A 24,863-nucleotide genomic window follows, 5' to 3' on the forward strand; every position below is an offset into this window, starting at 1 on the left:
AGTTCAAAGAGGATACATCACCTCTTTGCCTTCCAGCTTTGCCAAGCCCAGAAAAAAATTTAATTTTTTTTTTTTTAAATTGACAGTATTACTAATACTGACCAAATTCCTAAGTCAGAACTCTTATTCTTCAGATACTGTCCTGGTAAGTGAACTGTGGTCACTATTACTATGTTCCCTCCCATACAGTTTTCCCATTGTATGATGAATTCATTGACAATTTGAGGAGCTAGCTCCACCAGAGCAGCAATAACATATAGAACTGTCATGAGAGTGAAATTTATTAAGAGGAAGAAATGCTGACGGACTATAAAGATGAGGAGAAAAAAAAAATCCCCACCACATTCAATTCAGCATTCCAACACAGAAACTACAACCCTACTATTTTAAAGTAATATTTAAGCACAGTCCATTCAGCACTTTCATGCTGTCTCAAACTTCAAATCAACAAGGTACGCGCTTCAGGGTCTTGCCAAATTATGACATAATCCTAATGCCTCCAGTGCCAGCATGTCAAGCCCTTTCACATTGCAATGGAGAACACTCAACACCTCATAGGAGCAAGTTCAAAAAGCTTGAAGAGAAGCTGCAGTTCAGGGAAGGAAGCCTGGACCTCGGAGTGGCATGCACATCCCAACACTCCCCCTCCCCTTTCACACCATGTGCTCTCCACCTGACAAACCTACATTTATAATGCTCCTTCCCTTAAAATTAAACCATTTCTTATCTCGGCCATGTGTTTATGTCTTGGTTTGCATTGAGCTGGCTTGTCTTTCAGGCAGAGATGTCTGAAAACAGTGTTAACAGAAATATAACAGGTTATAAGAACCTTGGGAAATATTACAGAGGGACCTTGGGTGCAGGGTGCAGAAAGACAACATCCCCAAGGAATAGGTGGGATCTGGCAACCCAGTCCCTGATCCCACGCTCAGCCCCACCTAAGCATGTCCTGACACTCACAATGGACTCACTAGGGTTGGGCATGAGGGATGACCCCACTTCAGCCCACTGCAGGACTGGGGATCTCAAGGGTAATCTTGCAACCCTTACTCAGGATCGCATCACGCTCACCTTGGCTTCAACTAAGTCCTTATTATGCAAGTAAGACCCAAGGCTCGGGCCAGAAATGGGGTTTCCCAAACACCCTGCAGAGCGCTGTGGCTAGACATGGCCTCATCATTTCCAAGTTCAGATTCTTACCCAGACAGCAGCCGAGCCTGAATTTGTGCACACTGACCACGTGCAACTTTTTAGGAAATTAAGGATCTGCAGCTGGGGTCTCATAAGGCCCACAGCAAATCTTTGGTTAGACAAACAGATTTTTGAAGTCAACGGCAGTTGAAAATTTCAGCGCTTTCCTTGAGGTGCTCAGCAGACAGATCAGGCTAGTTGAAAACATTTTGTTTCCACAAGCCACAATTTTTTTATAAAACTGACATTTCTTTACTGCATATTGATGTTACAAGTTACCATCCTTGAAATGGCTTAGCTGAAAGTCCTGCCTCATGAGTTAAAATAAGAGTATATTGATATTTATGAGCACTATGAGGGCCTGAAACATAACCCATAGAGAATTGTGGTCAACAGCTTCAATGCATCATGGATGAGACCCAAACTCATCTCTGATTTAAATCCATAAGAGTACTTGGTCCATTTTGAAAGAGTGGATGGGTTGGAAATGCAGTTCCTGTAACCCCAGGCTTTGCTCTGTGCTAAAGGTGTGTACAAGCTTCTGACAATCAGCACAGCACAAAGCCCCCTATAGAAGCAAGAAAATAAAAACACTCTTACTACAATCTAACACCAGCAGGAAAAGTATTTGGCTGAAAGTTTAGGTGCGAATTCTACTTGCTTAAGCTAGAACAAAAGGACAAAAACACCAAAATCTAGTAATGTGGAAACAAGGAAGGTTTAGCTCTTTAAAAAGAAAGGATAGACAGACATTTGAGGTAACAAAACAAAAAACCCAAAATGCACAAACACATCACAGACATCTAAAAATAGCATTTTATACATTTTTTTTTTTGCCAGTGCTTCTCTGAGAGCAAGTTCTTTAAACAGAACTTAACAATTTTACAATTTTTTTTAAAAAAATATGTCATCCTAAAATAGCCCATCAATCCTTACCCAAACTTTCTGTATTTCTACAAAAATAGATGCACAAAGAGCTACAAAATACTGTATTCCTGAAAGGAGGCGCACTGCAGTCAAGGGAGAGTCTTCTTCCTGACAATTGAGACTGTTCATAAAAATATCAAGCTGAACAAAACAAAACACTGTTAAAGGAGCAGAAAGGAGTTAGGTTGCCCAGCTGCAGCAGGCTCAGATGAGGAAAGAAAGAAAAGTTATGGGTTTGGGTTTGTTTGGTTGGTTGTTTTTTTTTTTTTTCAAACACTGTGGGACCCATAAATGGCCTTACAAACAAAAGGCTCAATAGCAAAACCAGAATGGTTGGCTCTTCATCTTCATACATGTCCTTTGCCCCATGCAGAAGGGGTCAACAACTGTTATATCGCCCGCCCAGCCGCGCTTACTCCAGCTCTAGCTGGTCTTAATTTAGCTGAACTTCAGAACCAAGAAGTTTCCTTGCTCTTGTCCTGATGCTGTAGACCTACATTTCAGAAAAGAAGAAGAAAAAAAATAAATTAAAATTTGAAACAGCTTTTTTCCTCCCCCTCCCCAAGCAAATAAATATAGACATCTTTTATTTAAAAAGAAATTAAAAAAAAAAACCCCAAAACCCCAAAACACAACTTAACAGCCTAGTAACATTGCTATTGCTCCCTATTTTATAGTTTATGTGGGATAAGCTTAAACCACACTTAAATTCTGATAAAACCCTGTGTGCACTTCATTGATTTGGCCTCATTTGGAGCATGGCATGGTGTGATAAAATCCTCCAGCAAGGCCAGTCCAGTATACAATAAAGTATTTTTTCCTGATAGGGGCCAGCCACAGACCCTCCCTCTTTTAGAAAAGGCCGGTGACACTTTAGGATCTCACAGTTTCTATGGCATTTCACCTTACAAAGAGGGAAAATATTCTTGCAGCAAGTAAAAAAACCAATTTCACCTACAGAGTGTCAGATTTTTAGCCAAGAATGGCTAGTGCTTCCACATGGGAAAAATTAATGATTTTCAGCTTGCATTTGTTATGAGTTCCTCTAACATTTTCCTTTATAAAAAGTGAGGACTATCTAATAAATGTGGTGCTATGTTGTGGCTTTAGCATTACAGACTTGGAAGCTGTGTTATAATCTGGGATTTCTCTGCTCCAGAGGGATTCAATCTTCACTAGATTTACACTCAACAGGGCGGATACCTAAAATCTAGACCATAGAGGGGGAGGTGACAATGAAACTTCCCAAAGAAGATCCATTTTTACTCATTAATAAGGAAAGCAGAAGGGAGAGAAGTGCAGGTACATATTTTAAGAGGTAGAAAGGTATTTAGGACTGGCTGATTTAAAACCTGTTCCTTGACATTTTGAGCCAAGAAAACCACATTTTGTGAAATGAAGGTGCACTTCCCACTATAAATTACCATTGCTATATCAACAGCAATGCTCTGGTCTGTGTCATACTATATATTGCCCTGTTACATAGCATACTAAGACCAGTGCATGAACTACGTGATCTGCTTAAGAATTTAGAATCATAGAATCATAGAATGGTTAGAATTGGAAGGGACCTTAAAGATCATCCAGTTCCAACCCCCCTGCCAGCAGCAGGGACACCTTCCACTAGATCAGGTTGCTCAAAGCCTCATCCAGCCTGGCCTTCAACACTTCCAGGGAGGGGGCATCCACAACTTCCTTAGGCAACCTGTTCCAGTGTCTCACCACCCTCACAGTGAAAAACTTCTTCCTAATATCTCACCTAAACCTCCCCTCTTTCAGCTTAAACCCACTTCCCCTTGTTCTGTCATTAGTTGCCCTTATGAAAAGTCCTTCCCCAGCTTTCTTGTAGCCCCTTCAGGTACTGGAAGGCCGTTATAAGATCTCCCTGGAGCCTTCTCTTCTCCAGGCTGAACAGCCCCAACTCTCTCAGCCTGTCCTCGTAGGAGAGGTGCCCCAGCCATCGGATCATCCTGGTGGCCTCCTCTGGACTTGTTCTAACTGGTCCATGTCTTTTCTTCACTGTATTCCCATCTTCTTCATGGCAAGGCTATCTACAGTCTTAATATGTCATCCAAGTGCATCCCTGCTACTAACCTGCAGCAGGAACATGTTCCTCTTAGCAACGACACCCTTGCTTGGTGCTGCACAAGTCAGTATTGCCACACCAGAACAATTCTGGGGTACCAACATCAGAGCTAATTGCCATACGAGCAGAATGTAGGTTCTGGGGAATACCTAAACAAACTTAGTGAGTTGTGACAAACTTGTGGGGTGTGTGTGTGAACAGAAACAACTCAACAGAGTCAACAGATTGACCACTCCATATTCAACGTGACACACTGACTACAGGCATTTCCAAAAGTGGACTTTCCATAGTTAGCCAGGACTAGAAGATGTTGATTAATTCACCTGAATTTAAAGTTACGCACCTCAGTGTGTATAACTTTGCACGACAAAGGACGGGCACCTCAATTTTCAGACAGACTTACAGCCCCCAGATACACCAAAATCCTGCTCTGCTTTTACTGTGCTGGGGCTAGAGGAAGCCTCCTCCAGCACATCTGTCCAACACCAGGACAGGATATCCTCTTAGGCTCTGCAGATGCTCTGCTCTCCTTCCTATGGGGCTACCCATAGACCTGGCAGCTGCCAGCTCAGCTGGATCTGACCTACTGCCTGAAGTGCTCCTCAGGAAAACACTGATGGCCATAACCATCAGCTCCACTGCAAGACAGCAATTCCCCTCCCTGATTTTAAGTGTTCAAGTTGGCTTGAGCACCCTTTAACATAAACATGAGGATTTAGCCCCGCCACTGTGGGATTACGGCTGGAGCAGTGCTCCAGTGCTCTCTGCACGTCTGCTGTGACCTGCAGTCGATGCTGTTGGGGATTGACCTTGCTTTGCTTGACATAAGCCAGTGTCCTGGTTTCACTGGGATAGAATCATAGAAATCATTCTCTGTTGGAAAAGCTGCATTTTTAAAAGGACTGCAGCACCCGATTCAGTGGGAACTAAGTTGACAAGACACTCTGTTTTAACTTGTGGCCAGTCATGGTATGTGGGTTTCCACAGTGGTCAAGTCTTTAGCAGCTCCAAGGTGCTAAGCCTGGGAGGAGGGAAAGCCAGGGCAGCTGACCCAAGCTGGCCAACAGAAGTGTTCCGTATCATAAACATCAGGCTCACTATAAATTGGGAAGGTTGCTAGGAACGACTCTCTTCCTCAATGGTCACCATCTCTGGGGGGTCTCACCCATCGTTCTGCTCCCAAGGCCCACTCTCCCACTTGTTGCAAGTCATGCTTCTGCCGGCTGAGTACAACTTTGTGTACTTTATATTACTAGTATTAATATTAGTTTTTATTATTATTTCATTAAATCTGTTTTCATTTCAACCCATGGGTCTCCTTTCCTTTTCTCAATTTCCCCTCCAAGGTGGGGAGGAGTCATTGGGTGATAGCAGAGCTGATTAAATGAAGACAGCAGGGCAGGGAATTGTGGTCTAAAGCACAAACATGTTGTGCTTATATCAATGCAGAATCACAGAATTGCCTTGATTGGAAAAGACCTCTAAGATCCTCACGTCCAACCATCAACCCAACACTACCATGCTCACTAAACCATGTCCCTCAGGTCTATGTCTACACGACTCTTCAATCCCTCCAGGAATGGGGACTCCACCACTGCCCTGGCCAACCCCTTCTAATGCCTGAGAACCCTTGCAGCAAAGAAATTCTTCCTCACATCCCATCTCAACTGCCCTTGGTGCAACTTGAGGCCATTTCCTCTTGTCCTGTCACTTGTTACTTGGGAGGAGAGACTGGTGCCCACCTCTCTGCACCCTCCTTTCAGGAAGCTGGACAGAGCCAGAAGGTCTCCCCTCAGCCTCCTTTTCTCCAGGCTCAACAACCCCAGTTCCCTCAGCCACGAACTCATCACACTTGTGCTCCAGACCCATACCCAGCTCTGTTGCCCTTCTCTGGACACGCTCCAGCACCTCCATGTCCTTCTTGGAGTCAGGGGCCTGATGCATTTATGTATAAATGTGTTTATATCAATACCTGATATAAAACATATTTTTATATTGAGCATTATTGCTTGGGCACTTCAGCTTTGGAAAGACACTGCATGCCAGCAACCACAAACACGACAGGTTTTAATAGATTTTTGATGTAGACTTTAATCCCACTTGTATCAATAAAGAAGCTTCCAAAAGGGTTAATTTGCAGCACACAATGTGAGGATTAAGCCACATTTAATGGGAATCAGGTAGCTAAATCCCCCTTCATCCTCTAAAACAGGACCATGTAAGTTCGAACAGATGTGCAAGACAGATCAATACTTTGTTAGCTCTAGGAAGGGTGATACACTGATGTCCCACACAATCTGTTCTGAAACAGAAATTCTCAAACTATGCCGTGCGTGCAAGGGGAAGCCCCTCTTAACCTTTGAAATGATTCCGCACCATCCATTCATGAGATCAAATATTTGGCTTAGAATGACAGAGATGCAACAATCTAGCTGGAAGAGGGTAAGATTACAGCCAGCCTGCCCTGATCCCAACACTATCATTCCATATAATTCAGCGTGAGGAATTTTGCAAATGTTTCTATAATTGCATGTGACAGTAGCTCAAGAAATGTGACCCACAGTAAGCAGGGGAGGAATCATTTTCCTATCTGAAGGGCTCTGAAAAGCAATGTCTAGGCATATGCCAAACGAGCTTTTTTTTTTTTAATATAAATCATCTGAAGCTCATGGAATCTGATATATTGACAGCTCCACAGATTAATGTCTTTTATTCTCCAGTGTCATATGAGCCAAAACTTCCAGAACTGAAGTTTTCTTGCCACTATGGCCTTACCCTACTCTGGAGAAAACATTTCTACGCTGCACAAAGCTCTGGCTCTTCCAGGACCTTCAGCTTTTAGCCTCTCTTGCTGAGATTGCCATCTCACATTAGAGTTAAACGTCATGAAATTCTGTGTGATGTGGAGACTTATCCAGTGTAATCCTTCCCTGGAGTGGACAGGGAGCATGAAAAGCTTCACCTGTCCTGGTGAGCACTGGATGCAACTCTGTGGTGCATCAGCAGCCCCAGCAGCACAAGACACCTTCCTTGGGGTGACACCTTTCCAGATGCATGCAAAACCGGGGCAATTAAGCTCCCTCTTTTCACCATGATGACACCTCAAATGCCTGTCACCAAAGCGTTTGTCTCAAATGCACAAGCTGCAGGAAGAGGCTGAAAAGGGAGCTCAGAGCCCTCCTGCCCTTCCCAGCAAAGCCTCTGCTTGGAGAGCACAGGAGAGATGAGTGTGCAGGGTAAAAGAGCAAATCATTGTCATGTCACAAGCTACCATGACCTGCTGGGTTCTGTTGCTTTCTCCTTCGTTTCCAAAGCTTTACGTGCCAAACTGGGACTGCCTGCTAAGGTTTTGTTTCAGTGCTGGTCACTTTAAATAGTCACAAACAAGTTGAGACCTTGGTCTGCTGAGATCCTCTGTTCCTGCAAACCAGTCACACGTTTCCCCTCTTTCTTTTCCCACACAGGAACTCATGGACTAAAACCCACACATCAAGCATGGGACAAAAATTAACAGCTAGAGCCTTTTCCACTGCGTCCCACCCTGAGCAGACAACTCCAAGACGTGCAAGCCACTGTTAAGCACTGGCAAATAAGGATCCTAACAAAATCACGATCCAACTGTACCCCTGTACAATCCTCTACAGAGTTCTCAGCTCCATCCCCAAAAGGTAAGTCAAATACCAGAGCTCTGGAGCCGGACTGCTGGGGTGACTGTCAAAGTGGTCTGTCCTCTCCACTGGTCACAGTGACAGTTTCTCAGGCTTCAGAGAAGGCAGCTCACTCCCATTACAGAATTTGTCAGAAAGGTAAAACTTGAGATCCCAGTCTCGTCAGATTAGCATTTTATACCCAAAATCACAAAATGTCATTCCTCTTGTATCATTGGCATAGCTGGAGATGTTATTAATAGATATAAAATTTTCCAGTGTTAAGAATCATGCAATCATAGAATGGTTTGGGTTGGAAGGGACCTTCAAGATCATCCAGGTCCAACCCCCCTGCCAGCAGCAGGGACACCTTCCACTAGACCAGGTTGCTCAAAGCCTCATCCAACCTGGCCTTCAACACTTCCAGGGAGGAGCAGCCACAGCTTCTCTGGGCAACCTGTGCCTCACCACCCTTACAGGAAAGAATTTCTTCATAATATCAAATCTAAACCTACCCTCTCCCAGTTTGAAGCCTATTACACTTTTTCTTAATTTCTTGAAGCAGCAAGTGGCATGGTATTTAAAAGATATTATTGGTTCCTAGTTGCTATTATGGGAAGAGAGAGATACTTCTGTTAGGTTAACTCATTTATTATCTGGTTTTGGGCTCTTATTATTTCATATTTAAGAAATAGCATTTGTTTCTCTACCAATTCTTTGTTCCCCTGCACAATGATCAAAGCAAAGAAGTGCTTCTCACGCATTTGCTAGAGGTATAAAGACAGACAAACAGATACCTGAAGGAAAAAGGAAGGGAGATGCAAACCTAGCATTTCCTTAATAAATCATACAATGTGTTTGAGAAGTACTAATCTGCTAGGATTGCTGCTGGTTAGATAAATACAAAGCAGAAAAATGAGACCTCCATAGTGCATATGAGCTCCAGGACGGATGTGCTGGAAACTGTTTATCACCCATCACCTGATCACAAGCATCTAAGAACAGTGAGGGCTTCTAACGCAGTGACGAGAGCCTGCCAGTCCAATGAAGACATGGTTTATGGAGGTTATCCTATAGCTACAGACCCTGCAGTAAAATGAATCCAATTCACAGATCTCTGCCTAGATGCTACAGAAAGTTGTTTAGTTTGATGGATTCACAGCTCAAGCAGAATCTCTATTCTCTACTTGACACCTGGATACTACACAGGAAGGAAATGCTGACCTGTTCCTATTTAGATGACTAAGATGCAATCCTCATGTACTGACAAGTTATTAGTTCAGTCCTCATTGGAGCTATATTTTGGTGAACGCACAGATGAACCAGCTGGAAGCTTCCACATGGAAGTTTAATTAACCATTTCCCACAAGATTTAAACCAAAAATATATATATAATGTCACAACTCATTTGGCTTGAACAGGACCGAGGCAGACAAAGGTCTCTCAGCAAAAGGCAACAAGAGCTGGATGTTTCACAGCTCATCTGCCCTGACAGCAATTTCAGGAGGGATTTCCACCTGGATATATATTTGGAGAAGGCTCTGAGCAGCTTCAGCTGCAGGGAGTCCATTTCTTTGCTCAAATTCTTCCTGCTAAAACAAGTCACAGACACAATCGAGCCATCTTACCTGTGTCAAACCCAAAACCTGGCACAATGTCCACCGTTCCGTGAAAGGCTCCAGCCCATGCTGAGGTAGCGCTGGTGACAGCAGCGGGATCTGTCTTTGTCACGTCACACTGAGGAGCAGGAATCCTGGCTGTGCGGACTGAAGGCATCAGCAGGGACCCGTACCGGGGGTCACGGTGTGAGCTGGGATGATGATGGTGCATGTGTGGATGAGGGTGATGGCGATGCATGTAGACGTCATGCATGTGTGCATACGAAGGGCTCACCTGAGATGCTAAAGGATAATGCCAGGATTCGGATGCAGAAGGGGGAGGAGGTGGGGCAGTCTGATGAAGGCCGTGTCCTGGCCAGCTGCTGGGATCTGGTGTTGGGAAGGTGCCTGGTGCAGTAACGGGGAAATCAGGGTGTACTCCACTTAAGCATGGCGGAGGGGGAGGCTGATAAGAGCTGGTCCAAAATGAAGTTGGGAAACTGCTCCTTTGGCTTGAAATTGTTGAGCTTTCTGGTAGAGAGGAGAGAAAGGAAGTATGACTGAAGGTGAACCACATATTTAATGACAAAACCCCACAAGGATCTTCTACTCTCTGAAATTTGCAACACTGAACTCAAGCTTCCTCAGCAATTACAGAATCACAGGGTAGTTGAAGTAGGAGAGGATCTCTTGAAACCATCTTGTCCAACCTCCCTGCTCAAGTGGGGTCACCTGAAGCAGGTTGTCCAGGACCAAGTCCAGTCAGATTTTGACTGAGATCCAAACTCCACAACCTCTCTGGGCAACCTGTTCCAGTGTTTAGCCAACCTCAACAATTAAAAAAAACCCCAAAGTTTTCTTGTGTTCAGATGGAATCTCCTCTTATTCTAATTCGTGCCTATTGCTTCTTGTCCTGTTGCTGAGGAAAGCCTGGCTCCTCCATCCTCATTCCCTCCCATCAGGTCTTTGTACATATTGATAAGCTCCTCCCCAAGAAAACTTTTCTTCTTCAGGCTGAAGAGTCACAACTCTCTCAAGATTTTGGTACAGGAACTCTGGGGAGAGGCTAACTCCTAAACCAGACCAGAACACATCATTTAGAAAGGCAGCTGCTGTGGCTGCAAATGCTTCTGAGGACAGAGAACCAGGTCACACTGCAGCCATTTGGCTAAAGGAAGAATACCAGATCTTCTCAAACTCACTGCATGCTTTGGTGAGATAAAGATCGTATCGAACACATCTTATGTTAGTCCCTTATAGAATAAATTGTGTTGCCCTGTACCCAACAGGATCAGACAAACAGATACATTTATGTAACTGAAAGAAGTTTTTTGTCAGAAATAAAAGACTAGCTGCTTCTTACAGCTAGGGCTCAACTTGTATTTAAATGGATTCCAATACCTCTACATTATGAAATCACATTCTAAAAATTCCTCTTTTGAAGGAGCGGTTACTGTTTTTGATGTGTAAGGAAGTATTGGCATCTTCATTCTCACAATCCTCTTGCCAGCTCACGTTTGAAAGTATTGCTTCATGCAGTGTGTCTCAGCTCAAATAGAGGGGATTTTTGGTCAAAGATGGAAACATAAAAATACAGAACTTCACCGCTGATGAAAGAATAGTCATAAAAATAGCCTATGGAGAAATAAAGCCAGGGAAGTTTAATATTTGATGAGGCAAGGAATCCTCTGTTCCTCATCTTACATTTACAAAAATATTTATATTATTTTTTTTTTTAAAAATGACCTTTTGTTTTGCTTTGTTTAATAAGCAACTGGAATGAGACCTGGGTGAAGACACCATTGAGAATGAACAGATTCTGCAAACACTCCTGCCTCTGAACTTTGCTTACACAAAAATATTTTGGAAGTAAAAACTGTAAAAGCATTTTCAGACTGCATCACTAAGACACTCACCCATCTGTTTTAAAATCTATTAAAATCACAGAAATTTTTCCACATATCAACTGGCTTTGATTTAGGCAGGATATTGAGCCTGATTAACTTCTGATATTGCAAGTAAACTTTGCAAATGCACTACGGACAAACATTGAGAACTTCTCTTTGTGCCAAACTGCTTCAGAGGCTGCAAGTTTATCCAGCAAACCGTACTCCAACATTACTTTCTTCAAAAGGTTGTTTTTTGGGTTTTTTTTAAGCAATTTAGTCCTATTGTAATTCATGCTAGAAGACTGGAAATAGCTTCACGCATATTACAGAAGCCTCAGCACCCCTTCAAAACTGGTATGGTTCCTTGTTTGTAAATTGTTCCTTGTTACAAGGGATTAGGCTGAGATGGAGAGTTCACATAGCTTACAGTGTTGGCAGCAGAGGTGACAAAAAAAAGCAAACCCAAGATTCTTGATGTCCAATCTGTTGCTTTCCTCACTACTTGACAGAGGAGCACAGCTTGACAACGCATTGCCAGTATTCTGGAAAATTTTCCTCTGTAATCAAAAGTTTTTGGAAACTCTCTGGCTGTTATCTGCATGGAAAAGCTCTAAATCTAAACCATCCCACTTCAAAAAATCACAGAAAACCACAAAGTATCTGCAGGGCAACAGGAGAGAACACTTTAAACCACTGGATTTGCCAATATGAATTCATCTCAGATTGCACACCAAGCTTGGCTTTACCAATCATGCAGAAGGTCTAGACCTAGACCACAAGAAACATGTTTGGTCATTTTTTGGTCCATTTTTCAAACCTATGCACATTTCACAAAGCCATTATCACTGTCAGAAACTGTCAGGGATGAGCCCACATCGAGACACCACTGACTGTAACTGCAAGAGGCCAACCTTACTGGTCAAGGTCAAGCCATGTCACTGAAGATAGAGGGTCCATCCAGGTTATAAGAATCACAGAATCACAGAATGTTAGGGATTGGAAGGGACCTCGAAAGATCATCTAGTCCAACCCCCCTGCTGGAACAGGAACACCTAAATGAGATCATATAGGAAGGCATCCAGGCGGGTTTTGAATGTCTCCAGAGAAGGAGACTCCACAACCTCCCTGGGCAGCCTGTCCCAGTGCTCCGTCACCCTCACTGTAAAGAAGTTTCTTCTGAAAGAAAATGCAAGAAAGCTTCATCCACCCTGAGTCCTCACAGAGGCTGCTACTAAGTGTGCAGCAATCCCATCAACAAGAACCATCTCTGTATTGAACCACAACCCCAGACCACCACACATTTCCATGGTGTTTGAAGGGGTCTCCTTTCCTTCCCACCTTTAAAAACAGCGAGCACAACCAATTATCTTTGCAGATACCATCACGGTAGATATCTGGCCTCTGTGGGACACACCAATGGAGAAACAGCCATTTCAGCACTGTCCTTGAGAAAGAAAAAAAAAAATAATCTAAGTAGCTTCCACAGGCTTTCAGGAAAGGGGAAGGAGGCATTTAACAAAAATTGTCTGCCAAGAAAGATATGACAGTTACCACAATTTCCTATTCTAAGTCCAGGGAGGCAGGGAGATGGCAACATCTCAGATACCACGAAGCAGTGACTAATTCAAATGTTCGTGGTGGTTGGCCAACACGCACTGAAAACATGCCAACGTGCACATGTGGTAAAGAAGACAACGTATGGAATTTTCTGTAGTACAACATTACTTCTCATTTAAAACAGAAGGGATTAAATAAATAATAAAAAAACCACACAAAAAAACCCCCACCAAAGCCAAGAAAGAAAAAAAAAACCAACACTTCCATCTAGGAAAAAACCATGTTGATAAAAATACCATTAAGGTGACATTAGTTTCAAGATATTAGTTTCATTAGCCCCTGCAAAAGATTTCAGGTAGCTACACCTACAATTGAATGTTCAAAGTCCATTTTACCAGAGCTTGTTACGGGGAACTATATTTTATAAAAAGTCATTTTTTTTAAGTTAAACTGATCAGTGTTTTTAAAAGACAAAAACTTGTTCTTTTCAGGAAAATAAGTTCTATTTTCTATACATAAGTAAAATCCCTCCTCAAACCAAAAAAACACCCACAATCTCACCTTAAGGATAAACTACCATTTGCTCTTCCATCAGGACACTATACTAAAAAAAAACAAAACAAAACCCCACAACAAGATGGAAAAAAAAATGTGGAAAATATTAGTAATCCCTGCTTTCAGGTAAAGGAGAAAAAAGGCAGTGAGCCAAGTAGCCAGTTTATGCCCACACACTTTCCATTTACATCCCTACCTTCCAAAACAGCTACTGCAAACACAAAAGCTTGCTTTTTTAAAAAATTTATCTTTGAGTAATTTCTTGACAAAAATCCCACCTCCCCATGAAGGTTATTTACAAAGGCTCTTCAAGCTAATGATATTTTAACTTTGTTAGGTGATGGGATACAAATTCACACCCATCTGCTGTAACAGCATCTTTGCCAACCCCACATGAACCAGAAGACCAAGGTGTTAGCATCGTTCCTGACCCACTTTTTTCAAGCAGGTATATTTCAGAAACTCATTTGGGCCTGATACAACTCTTGTCAGCTTCTCTTCCCAAGCAGCCCTGTCCTGCAGCCTCCCTGGGGATTTTCATTCCGCCTCAGCAGGTGCAGCAATGGCAGAGGGCATATCTCCTTACTCTATTCCTGGAAGATTTTCAGGACACACAGACCTCTGTTCCCTGCTGAAGGCATGGGGCATGTGGGGTCAAGGAGGCAGCATGGCTGAAGAACCCTTATGTCAGGCCACTCTGTACTCTGCAGGGGAGGTGAGAGCTGTGCAAGTGTGGGGGGAGCCAGGGAAAAACAGCAGGGTATGTCTGAGGCCAAGGAGAAGACACACAACCCCACCCGTGGTATGTCTCCAAGCTCCGTGAAGAGGCCTTGCTGTTGGCATGGGGTGTCTGGGGATTGCCTTGATCCCATCTCTAAAACATTTATAGCCTGTCTGGGCCATTTATAAATGCTCCAGTCTCCTTTTTAGTAAGCATAGGTTCGATCCCGCTCTCAGTCGAGTCAACGGAAAATTTCCCATTAACATTAATGGTCCCGGCTCAAGCCATAAATTCCTCCAGCTCCCCAGCCACTTGTGCTGACCTTTGCTTAAACTTCCTTGGATTTGTCATCATCCTTCTGGAAAGCAAGTCTTTCTGTGCTGTTTTTCTCCTCACAGTGGTGAAGAGAAAATCCCGTCTCTCTTTATTGACTTTCATCAATACACTCTCACCTCAACATCACTGGTTATGAATGGCACCGCTCTGGGTGACCCTGCTTTGGCAGGGGGGGTGGACTAGATGATCTCCAGAGGGCCCTTCCAACCCTGACCATTCTGTGATTCTGTGACAAGGATCCTCATGGTATCTCTCTCACTCAACCCAGTGCAAGGCCACTGCTCGTGATACTCAGTTCGTGTCCTTTTGCCAGTCCACATAAGGACATGATCAGAAATAATGCAGATGTGGACCTGCAAAACTATCCAGACTGCCACATTCAACAAAATGGAAACAGCATCTTACCTGCACACTTTCTGCAGTCATCAGTTTTGAAATCTTATCTGTAAGGTCTACCTAGTACATCTGGCAAGATCTGCTTGTTGTTACATTCATCATGCTTATACCACAGAATCGTAGTGGTTGGAAAAGACCTTTAAGATCATTGAGTCCAACCATAAACCCAACACTGCCAATTCCACCTCTAAACCATGTCCCTGAGCACCTCGTCTGCCCATCTTTTAAATCCCACCAGGGAAGGTGACTCCACCACCTCCCGTGGGCAAGCTGCAATGCACCACACTTCGGCTTGCACCTGAGCCCATTCCAGCCTGTGCTGGCTCCTCCCTACCTGGAAAGTAGCTGTAGATGAATTGTAATTGTCTGGCAAAGCCACCCAAGAAGGCTTCACTGGTCTCCTCACATCCAAGGCCAGCATCCCGAACAGCTTTGCTCTTGCCTCAGAAGCCAAGTTTCACACTTGAAGCTTAAAAATAAGCCTCCAACCTTGCAGCAGATGTTTGCGAAGCCACATGAGCTCTGCCCTGCTCTTTCCAGGCCTTGGCAGAGTCACAGGCGATGGCAAGAGAGGGAGATGCCTGCTTCTTCCACACCTTTGGCACCTCTTTCCCCCTTTACCACTTCAGAGCACTCAACCCCGAGAAGCAACTCAGTTCTTTCAAATTTGAGAAGGATTTTTTTCACCTCCACAGAGGAGCAAAATTCCAGCTGCAATGCAACGTGCGTTACCACAACACAGACTCAGCCACACCACACACAGCAAGATACTGTTCCTCTTACCTCTCCACAGAGGACTTAGCCCTGCCTTGCTCTTGGTAAGGGCAGTTTCTGGATTGAAGCTACTGGCTTGGCTCAAAGCTCTTGAGAAGTGTTCATCCACTACTGAACCAATGTCTCCCTGGAAGTAGGTGAAAAGGACGCAGCGAGAGTTAAGATACTCCATCTCGGCAGGCTGGTCTTTCTCATCCTCCTCTTGCTTGCTGGGAAGGGTCACTTCCAGAGATTCCTGCATCTTGTTGTATACAGCTAACTTCTTCTGGGATTCAAAACAAAACAAGAGATGTATCACTGATGGCATTCAGTGCAAGCTCAACATCTGGTTTCCTTAAAGAAAAATAACTGAATACATTGAATATTCATTTCATAATTACAGTTGGAACACAGGATATTAGGAACTAAGATTTCATGAAGAAGAGATTACCAGCACCACTTAAGAGTTTATGCCTCACACACAGATGGATCTGCTTTTCAGGCACGTTTCACAACCACAGTTTAACAGCAATGCCTTTCACTCAATACCTTCAAAAGAAAACAGACAGGCTCTAACAACTGACTCCTGACTCCCACCTGGAAAGGATATTTCCATCATAAAGGCTACAGAGGTTGAGCCCAGACCTGCAGAAGGGTGGCCAGATACATGATGTCCACATCTCATCCCTCTGGCTGAACATCTACCAGGCTTTGCTGGACACCTTCCCTCAGTTAAGAGGACACAGTCCTCTGGACTCCCCACATCTACTTGTTGCTGAAGGCATAATTTAGTGCTTCCTGAGAAATTTTCCACTGTATTATCAAAGTCCACAAGATATATAAATTCTCCCTCACTAACAAGAACATTTTTCTCATGGGAAGCTATACCTTAGGCTGGGGAGTAGCAGGGTGGGGGCACACAGGGATATGAGGGTTTGGTTGGGTTTTTTTTCAGTTGGTTGGTTTAAGGAGTTTTTTGTTGTCTTGGGGTTGGGGTAGGATTTTTTTTTTCCTCTCCTTTTCCTTTTTTTTTTTTTTTTTGATTTTTTTTAAACATCAGCTTCTGGGAAAAAAAAAAAAAAGGGACAAAAATTCAAGTCATAAGAAATGAAACATGTGATCTGGGGGAAGAAGGGGGATTGACAAGTCTGCAAACACATGCACAAAAAAAAATCCACCCCAAACCAAAAACACAGAGAAGCATATAAAAAAAAATAAAACTCGCACAAGCCATCTGTGAATGGCTATTTCAGAATCTTCTCTCTCTCTCAAATGAAACCTAAATGTCAAAATAAATGTGTGTGAAGATCCATTTTGCATGGAACATATTTTTCAGATGTTCCACGTTACAACTGTTTTCACAGCAAAAAAAAATCTCCCCACAACAGTCAAGCTGCAGGAATCAGAGCTTTTAGCTTTCCACAGCTGACTTGACACACAAGCAGCTTCAGGAACCCAAAACCAACTACAGCACAGATGTAGAAGTATTTCGTAGCTTTCCTATAGAATTACAGTTTGACTTATCTTTTATGGTTTGCTTGGCAACAGTTTAGCACCATCAGAATCTCTTTAAGTTTACAGATTTTTTTCCCTTTTTCCAAAGTTGTTCTAAAGAAAAAGTTAAACAACTACACACTCTATAAAGTTCCATTTACACAATAAATAGGCTTGTCTGATTTAGAAATAACTGAAAGTCAGTTTCTGATCTTGTACACCATCAGTATATTTACATTCGGTGCTTTCTAAAATCATATAATCAAAATAATAAGACAGACAAATTCTCTTGTTGTGATACAAAATAGATACTCTGGTGCTAATTCTTGATTATGAATGGTTATGAAAAAAAATCAATTGTAAGAGCTATTGACAAGTGGAACTAAAACCTGTAACACTAAAAGCTCATAGAAATTAAGCAATGTATCTGACATGACAGTAGGTTAACTGATAAACACAGAGAAGCTCAGTAATGCCTTTAATTCTGAAGCTGCTACACAAACTGCAATAAGGGATGCAAGTAATTTTATTTTCCCATTTGGGATATGTAGATAATGGTCTGGAATTCAAGTAAATCTGTGCTTCACAAAGCAAGTTATACCGTGGCTCTGCTTAGCACAATATTACTTACTTAAAACTTACAGTTTTATCCCAAAATCCTGTAATAGATAAACTGTGGGATTCACTTAAAAAAAAAAAAAGAGAGAGAGAGAGAGAGAGAGAGAGAGAGAGAGAGAAAACCCCAAAGATGAACCAAGGATGGAAATAGCAAATTAAAACAGTTTTACTAGAAACTAGTTGCTAAAAGGACCCATAGTCTGAGGCTCTGAAACTAATCTTTGCAAATGCAGAATTTGGGGTGACGTATACTTTTTTTTAATAAATGTTTTGTGCCTTCTGTAAACCAAGAAAGAGTCTCCTGATATTTGTTCCTGAAATGCTTCTAAGTTACCACTTCTAGCAAACTTCAGGGTTTTGCCTAAGTAATCGCAGAACAAGGAGACCTTAGTAAGACAGAAATGGTTATAACAATATTGCATATCCAGGAGATATTTGTGTTAGAAATGTGTAACACATCCACCTCGGTGACTTGATGGTTCTTAAAGATGTGCCACAATCCAGAGCCTTTTAAAAATGCAAGACAAGTGGTTGGGGAGGTTGTTTTTTTATGTTTTGTTTTGTTTTTTGGTTGGGTTTTGTTTTTTACACAGACACAAAGCATGAAGGAAATCCTTTATAGAAATCTAAATAGATACTGACATATTATGACATCTCAGGCACAGTGTATATGCCAGACCTTGAATACATGCAACACATTTCAAAGTTGACTTCTATCATTATAGGTATATTATTTGTAATTTATACTATGAATATGCAAATATCTATATATACAAGCATGCAATTATATGCAGAAACACATCATTTAATACAGCCCCAGGCTTGACTTGGTTATCAGGAAGGAAGTCTTTCAATGTTCCTATATAGAGACTGGAGCTCAGGAAATTAAAACTTATCTCCAGAGTTGCTTCTCTGTGCAGGAATGTTCCTCCTTCCACAGCCTAAGAATCTAATTCATTTTCCATTTTAACTATCTGCCCTCCCCTCCAGTCCATGGGCAGTCATTACAAGATATCATGAGCACTTCTGGGTTTGAAAACACCAAATCTGACCTTTTTTTTATGTTTTTTTTTTTAAAAAAAGATGGTAGTATTGATGGACAAGTACAAGGCCTTGTGTACAGACTGAAGTTATTTACAGTAAAAAGTTGTGGTTTGTGGTGATTTTTTTTTTTTCAAAGGATGAGAGTTCTGAATTAAAAGATTTTTCAGTGATCTACTTAATTTGTATTTCAGGAAGAAATTATTAGCCTGTAACTACAGGACTCTAAGTGACTACAGTGACACAAAGTGACTCTAGAAGTCTTCCTTGTAAGCAACATATTAACATCCTTTCCACTGTACACATCCTTTAATAATGTTTTGGGTTTTTTTTTTCTCCACCTAACTCCCTTAAAATACCCTGCCTGCACACAAATTTTGTCTTACTTCTTCTGATTTTAACAGTAATCTCATAGCATTTCTGACTGCACTTGTGTGAGTGGAAAAGTATGTAAGATCATCAACTGCTAAATTAATTTGTCCCTCCATCATGGGGGGGTGGAATAAAACAAAAGAAACAACAAAAAAGAAAGAGGTTAGGTTTCTGATAACTCATCTGGGCTAGACCAGTATCACTTGCACTTTTGTCATACAAACAGCTCAAGTATATATTTAAGCAGTCAACTCCAAAGAGTATTTTCTGACCAAACACAATGTTATTTCTGCCCTATGTTCACATCTCCAATACTTTCATATATTCATGAATTCCACCTCTCTCTTCCTTAAAAACTATAGAGACTGAGATTAAGCATCTTCTGAAAAAAACAAAACAAAACAAACACACCAAATCTCATTTTGGCCAAGACCCAGAATACAGAATTAAAAGTCAGCTTAAGCGTACTGGGAAATAGGGAAATCCAGTGTCTATAGCATCTGAAGCCAGCTTAGATAATAAACCCAAGTTTGTGGCTGAAGGATGAATGGTACAACCTCTGGGTAAATAATGCTGTACAGCATGGGCTGAATTCAGCTTAAACCAACATTATTTAATGTTATTTCATATATTCACAAACAGGCTCTTCCAGAGAGAATTTAAACGCTTACTGCAAGTTGTCTAACAAAAGGAAAACAAAGGTCAACAGCAAATCACCACTAATACAGCAATATTAAAGAGAAGGTTTACGCTGGTTTAAGCATCATCCTGTCTTCTGGAGGAAGAACGATCACTTTTTAGACCAAGAAGACATGTGGTCCAAAATCTCACAAAAAAACTCCGTCTTGAAGATGCCTGTTATTTTCTGACATACTCTATCCAGAACCAAGCAAAATAGTTCTCATGCAGTGAAATTCTGGCCACATTAAAGCCAATGGCAAATATCCAACTGACTTCAAGGGTCCCGGATCTCACCCAGAGCGTCTGGTAAAAATGTCAGAACATTCCTCTTTGCAAATTGAAAAAAAAAAAAATTAAATAAAAAAAATTTCACTTCTAGCTGAAACCAGCCAGTAGACAGCAAAACAGAAAAACAACCCAGCACAGTTGAGAATGGAGAAAGTTTTAGTTTAGCCAAGTTTGAATTAAAAATTCAGGCCAGCTCTTATTTTACATATAAGCCTATTCCTACAACTTATTATCTCCATACATGCCATCATACAGCATATGGTCCTTTATGTTCCCAAGCATGAAAGTCTGGTGTGCCTGTGGCCACCTGTTACAGATTTTTCCATTATGAGAGAAAGAACAGGAACCAAAAATAAAGAATAACTACACTGAGGAAACACTATATGACCCCTATCCTGAGAAAAAGGCTGTCATTCGACAAAAGCTTCTGAGAAGGAATTTCAGCAACAAACTCGAGGCAAATCCCGGACAGTCCTCCATTTGTGGAGCTGTCTGCCAAGCAGGCTCCTCTTGATAACACAGAAAGTATTCAAGGAAGAAGACAATTTCAAGCAATCAGAGCATGGAATGCTAGGCCTGAAAGTGGTATTTACTGCATGCCCTGAGAACATGAAATGCTAACTTCTACCCTCAAAAATGAGCAAGGCAAGAGCAAAGGCACACGCTTGCTTTCAGGTGAGCCACTGGATTTGGAGCAGTAGAGCCTGAAGCTCCTGCTGTGCTCTGCTGATGGAGGGAAGTGGCAGAAAAATAATTAATTTACACATCGTTTGCTGTATGTCTAAACAGAAGTACATCATTAAAGTCTAAAGCTCTATCTTTATGTAGATACAGCAAGGTTAAATGGAACTTGGTCCCAATCAGAATGACAAAATGAAGCAAGCCAGTATTTTTAAAACTCAGTAGTGTCTCATGGGATTGAACAAAATAAAACAACAAAACACAACGAAAGCCTCCACACAGGGTAAGACTTAGTCCATGTTTTACGTCCTGTAATTCTGAGAGTAGCCTTTAAGGGTGAGCTACGTAGGTCTGATTCAGTTCCCAGTAGGAGGGCAACCACCAGGCTTCAGAACAAGCTTTGAGAAAGCAACCTAGCTACAAAAAATAAACGTGAGGCTAAGGCCTTCTGCTGCGTTAGACACTGCGGACTGCCACGCACACACAGCACTAGTAATACAAACCCCTCCTCAAAGCTTTGAACAGATGACACAAAGAAGTCTACTGAAAAAAAACTAAGGAGTACGTGAATTCGGGTTTAGCTGCTGCCAGCTGACACAACATTAAACGCAACTCGTCCTTGTCTGCAACGTTAGTTTGGAAGGAAGAGTTGAGTTAGTGACCTCATTTGCCAATGGAGACAAGCCCTTATCTGGAAAACGTCTGTCCGCAGCACTGCCAGCAATAAGTCTGACTTGAGCATATCACAACTCTTTATGTAAGACTTGATTTAGCAAGGATGGGGTTGGCTTAGCTCTCTACATCTACATACCATGGAGAAATTCCAAAACTACTATTTACTGTAACTTCCCATTTCAAAGGTCTTAAGCTCAGCTGTTAGTGAGCCAGGGTGAATCCTACCTTTAGCCTCAGCTCTACAGCTTGCTAAACCCAGACTGACAGGGCATGGCAAGCTGTCACGGCGTTTCTTCTGCGCCAAGAATACAACGGGATTCTTCATCGATTATGTGTTTCCAGAGTCTCTTTGGATGAGCAGCTCTGTTACACCCATTCCTCACCCAAGCCCACAGGAAAGCCAAAACTTAATACTACAGCTGCACAGCCCCTCAAGAAAGCATACGGTGAAAAGTGTTTTAATTTTGCCATTCTGCAGGGTTTTACCCTCACGCAGGCACGGCTCCTTCCCATGTACAGGAATAAACTGCCCAGAGAGGCTGTGGAGTCTCGTTCTCTGGAGATGTTCCAAACCCACCTGGTTGCCGTCCTGTGTGACCTGCTCTGGGTGACCCTGCTTTGGTAGGGGGGTTGGACTAGGTGATCTCCTGAGGTCCCTTCCAACCCCCACCATTCTGGGATTCTGTCTTGTAATACCAGCACGTGCTCACTCTGTCTTTTGGTAAAGGAATATGGAAACCACGATTTAGCTATAGAATTAGGGCCACATCCTATTTTCATCAGTTCCTTCTGGCATCGTATGAGCACGTATATATATCCGTACTCCGCTTACTTCCCTCCAGCAAATACCCTGGACTTCAGCAATCTCAAAGATCTAAGGTGCTAAGCCTCCATTCCCATTAACATTCAATAGGAATTCAGGCTTCAGTCCATTAAGTGCTTTTTTAAAAAAAAATCCCATCTAAATTAATTTGCCAGCAAGTCCTTTCTTGGCTACGGATTGGTGAAAGCTAAGCTTCCAGAAATTCCACATTTCTGTGCAAGGCAAAAGTCAGTTCCGTGCTGATTTTTAAGGGAGTGAAAACTACAGGTACAGAAATGTGGGAATAACTTCAGAGTGGGGTAACTTTAAAAAGGCATGATCACAGAATCCCAGAATCATAGTGGCTGGAAAAGGCCTTTAAGATCATCGAGTCCAACCATAAACCCAATACTACTAATTCCACCTCTAAACCATGTCCCTGAGCACCTCCTCTACCCGTCTGTTAAATCCCACCAGGGAAGGTGACTCCACCACCTCCTTGGGCAGCCTGTTCCAATGCTTGACTAAAGCAATGATGGAACATCCCCTAAAAAATAAATAAAAATAAATAAATAAATAAATATGTAACTTCTGTACAACCTGGGTGCATGCCAGTCCATTATTTAAAAGCAAACTAAGATCTGTTGCCTAAATAAATAAATAAATAAATAAGGAGATAGCCCCTCAAACCCCTTTCACTGCAGACCAGTCACACAATGCCAATCACTTGCTGGAGACATTTCTCCTGACCCTATAGCATGCAACCTATAGAAATACAACGAGGTTATCTCTCCAGAAAGACACCACGGCCCAGAATTTGAGCCTATACATCTGAAACAGCAGCTCCATAGCTAAGGAGCTCGCTCTGCTCTTGAGAGGCTACAACACTGATACCGAAAGCTGACACAACCAGTTACATGTTTGCGATGGATTTATTACAAATATCTATGAAGACACGCAAGCTTTAGTGAGAATAACACACCTACATCTCCTCACGCTGAGGAGGAAAGGAAAGCCATGAGGAGCACAGCACAGAGGAGCTTTGTCTCTCAGAAAACAAACCAGTTTACGGGGTACTGAAAGACACCAGAGGAGTACGACGACACTGAAAAATGCTTCAATGGAGTCCTCGGATATTTCAAGAGTGAGTTTCACTTTCTCACCTCCAATGCAGAGCTTTATTTTTAAGATATCCCACTAAGTCATCTTCCCTCTACTGTTATTTTTAAACCACAGTTTTAATTCCGGCAAAGAAGAACATTCTTTCAAATGGTCATCATCCTCACGAAGAGCGCAGAAGCATTTTACATGTTGAACACATATGTAAGAAAAAACAAAAAACCTGGCAACTTCATCCTTCTTTCTTATGTTCTTTACCGCTTGATTAAATGTCCCTGACAGGACAATTCTGAAGGAACAGAGACTTGCAAAATATCATCCGTTAGCCGAACAATAAATCTTGCCACTACGCCTACAGATGCATGAGGAGTTCATTCTATATTTACTCTTTTTTTTTTAATTATTATTTTAAAAGCATTGGATTCAGAGAAAATACATCAAATGTCCCAAAGTTTGCAGCTGCTAGAATTAGAGGGTGCAACATTCTTAGTAGAGCAACAACAGCCTGGTTTCTCAGTCTGACTAGTTTGTGAAGACCCTCCAACCTCCAAATATTTCAGGCAAATTGGTGCAAGCAGGATTAACTGAACCAAATTGTCAATAACACGTAGGACAATAAGGTTTAGAATATTTTTTGGCTGTAATGGGATATATTGTGCTGGCCACGACTCACGAGCTGTGCTGGCTCAACAGATCTATCTATGTTTCTTGCCTTCCATATCTACCTCCGCTTTTCTTAAAGAGCATAACCCACAAGAACTCAGTATATTTCAAATGAAATTTGAGGAAATGTTGGCATTCATTAAGATGACATTTCATCTATGGCACTGCTTACAGCTGATGGAGAAACTTCACGATTCTGTTTAAAAATAAAAAGCAATTGCGCTTGAGCGTGACACAGCTGCTAATAGTCATTTAATAGATTTTCATGTACTTTGTGCTGCACACTCCAGATCTGGAAAAGAAATACAGCCAATCACCAAAGTTTGAACTGCAGTTTTCTACTTTTAGGTCTTTTAGTCAAAGAGTCAAGTTATTTGAGATTATTTCTTTATTTCCACCCCCCACCCAAATCATACAGGCTAATAACTGGAGCTCCGGATAGTCAAATACAAAGTTCGTAACTAAAATGACTGGATAGATGGAAGGTTCTGCAAGCTGTGATCTAAATTTGATAAGAAATAATAACGAAGGCACGCTGCAACGAGAGAAAACTCACAGGTTTTTTTTTCCAGAGCTTGTGTTTACAACGAACAATATGAGCAACCTGGAAAAGTTTGCTGGGGTATCATTTCTGTAAACGGGCTGTCTCTCCCAACAATAAAGGAAAAACAAAAATAAATCAGTAACACGCAATAGGAATTTTAATGTTTTAGCCCATATTCGTGTCTCCCAGGCAAGTTGATATTAGGGGTCACTTCCCATGTACGGAGAAA

The 24,863-nt window shown here is 42.0% G+C and overlaps 1 protein-coding gene across 1 annotated transcript; it reads right to left on the reverse strand.

Moving 5' to 3' along the window:
* Nucleotides 1–1,988: 1,988 nt before the first annotated feature.
* VGLL3 (vestigial like family member 3) lies at nt 1,989–15,939 on the reverse strand. The gene is made up of 3 exons (XM_010162205.2): nt 15,687–15,939; nt 9,480–9,980; nt 1,989–2,611 (listed from the first exon to the last, which is right to left on the reverse strand). Exons 1-3 carry the CDS (start codon nt 15,916–15,918, stop codon nt 2,568–2,570), a joined length of 777 nt encoding a protein of 258 aa, XP_010160507.2. The 5' UTR covers nt 15,919–15,939; the 3' UTR covers nt 1,989–2,567.
* Nucleotides 15,940–24,863: the final 8,924 nt, after the last annotated feature.

The sequence above is a fragment of the Antrostomus carolinensis genome, unplaced genomic scaffold (assembly GCF_000700745.2).
Source record: "Antrostomus carolinensis isolate BGI_N321 unplaced genomic scaffold, ASM70074v2 scaffold11892, whole genome shotgun sequence".
Lineage (NCBI taxonomy): Eukaryota > Metazoa > Chordata > Aves > Caprimulgiformes > Caprimulgidae > Antrostomus > Antrostomus carolinensis.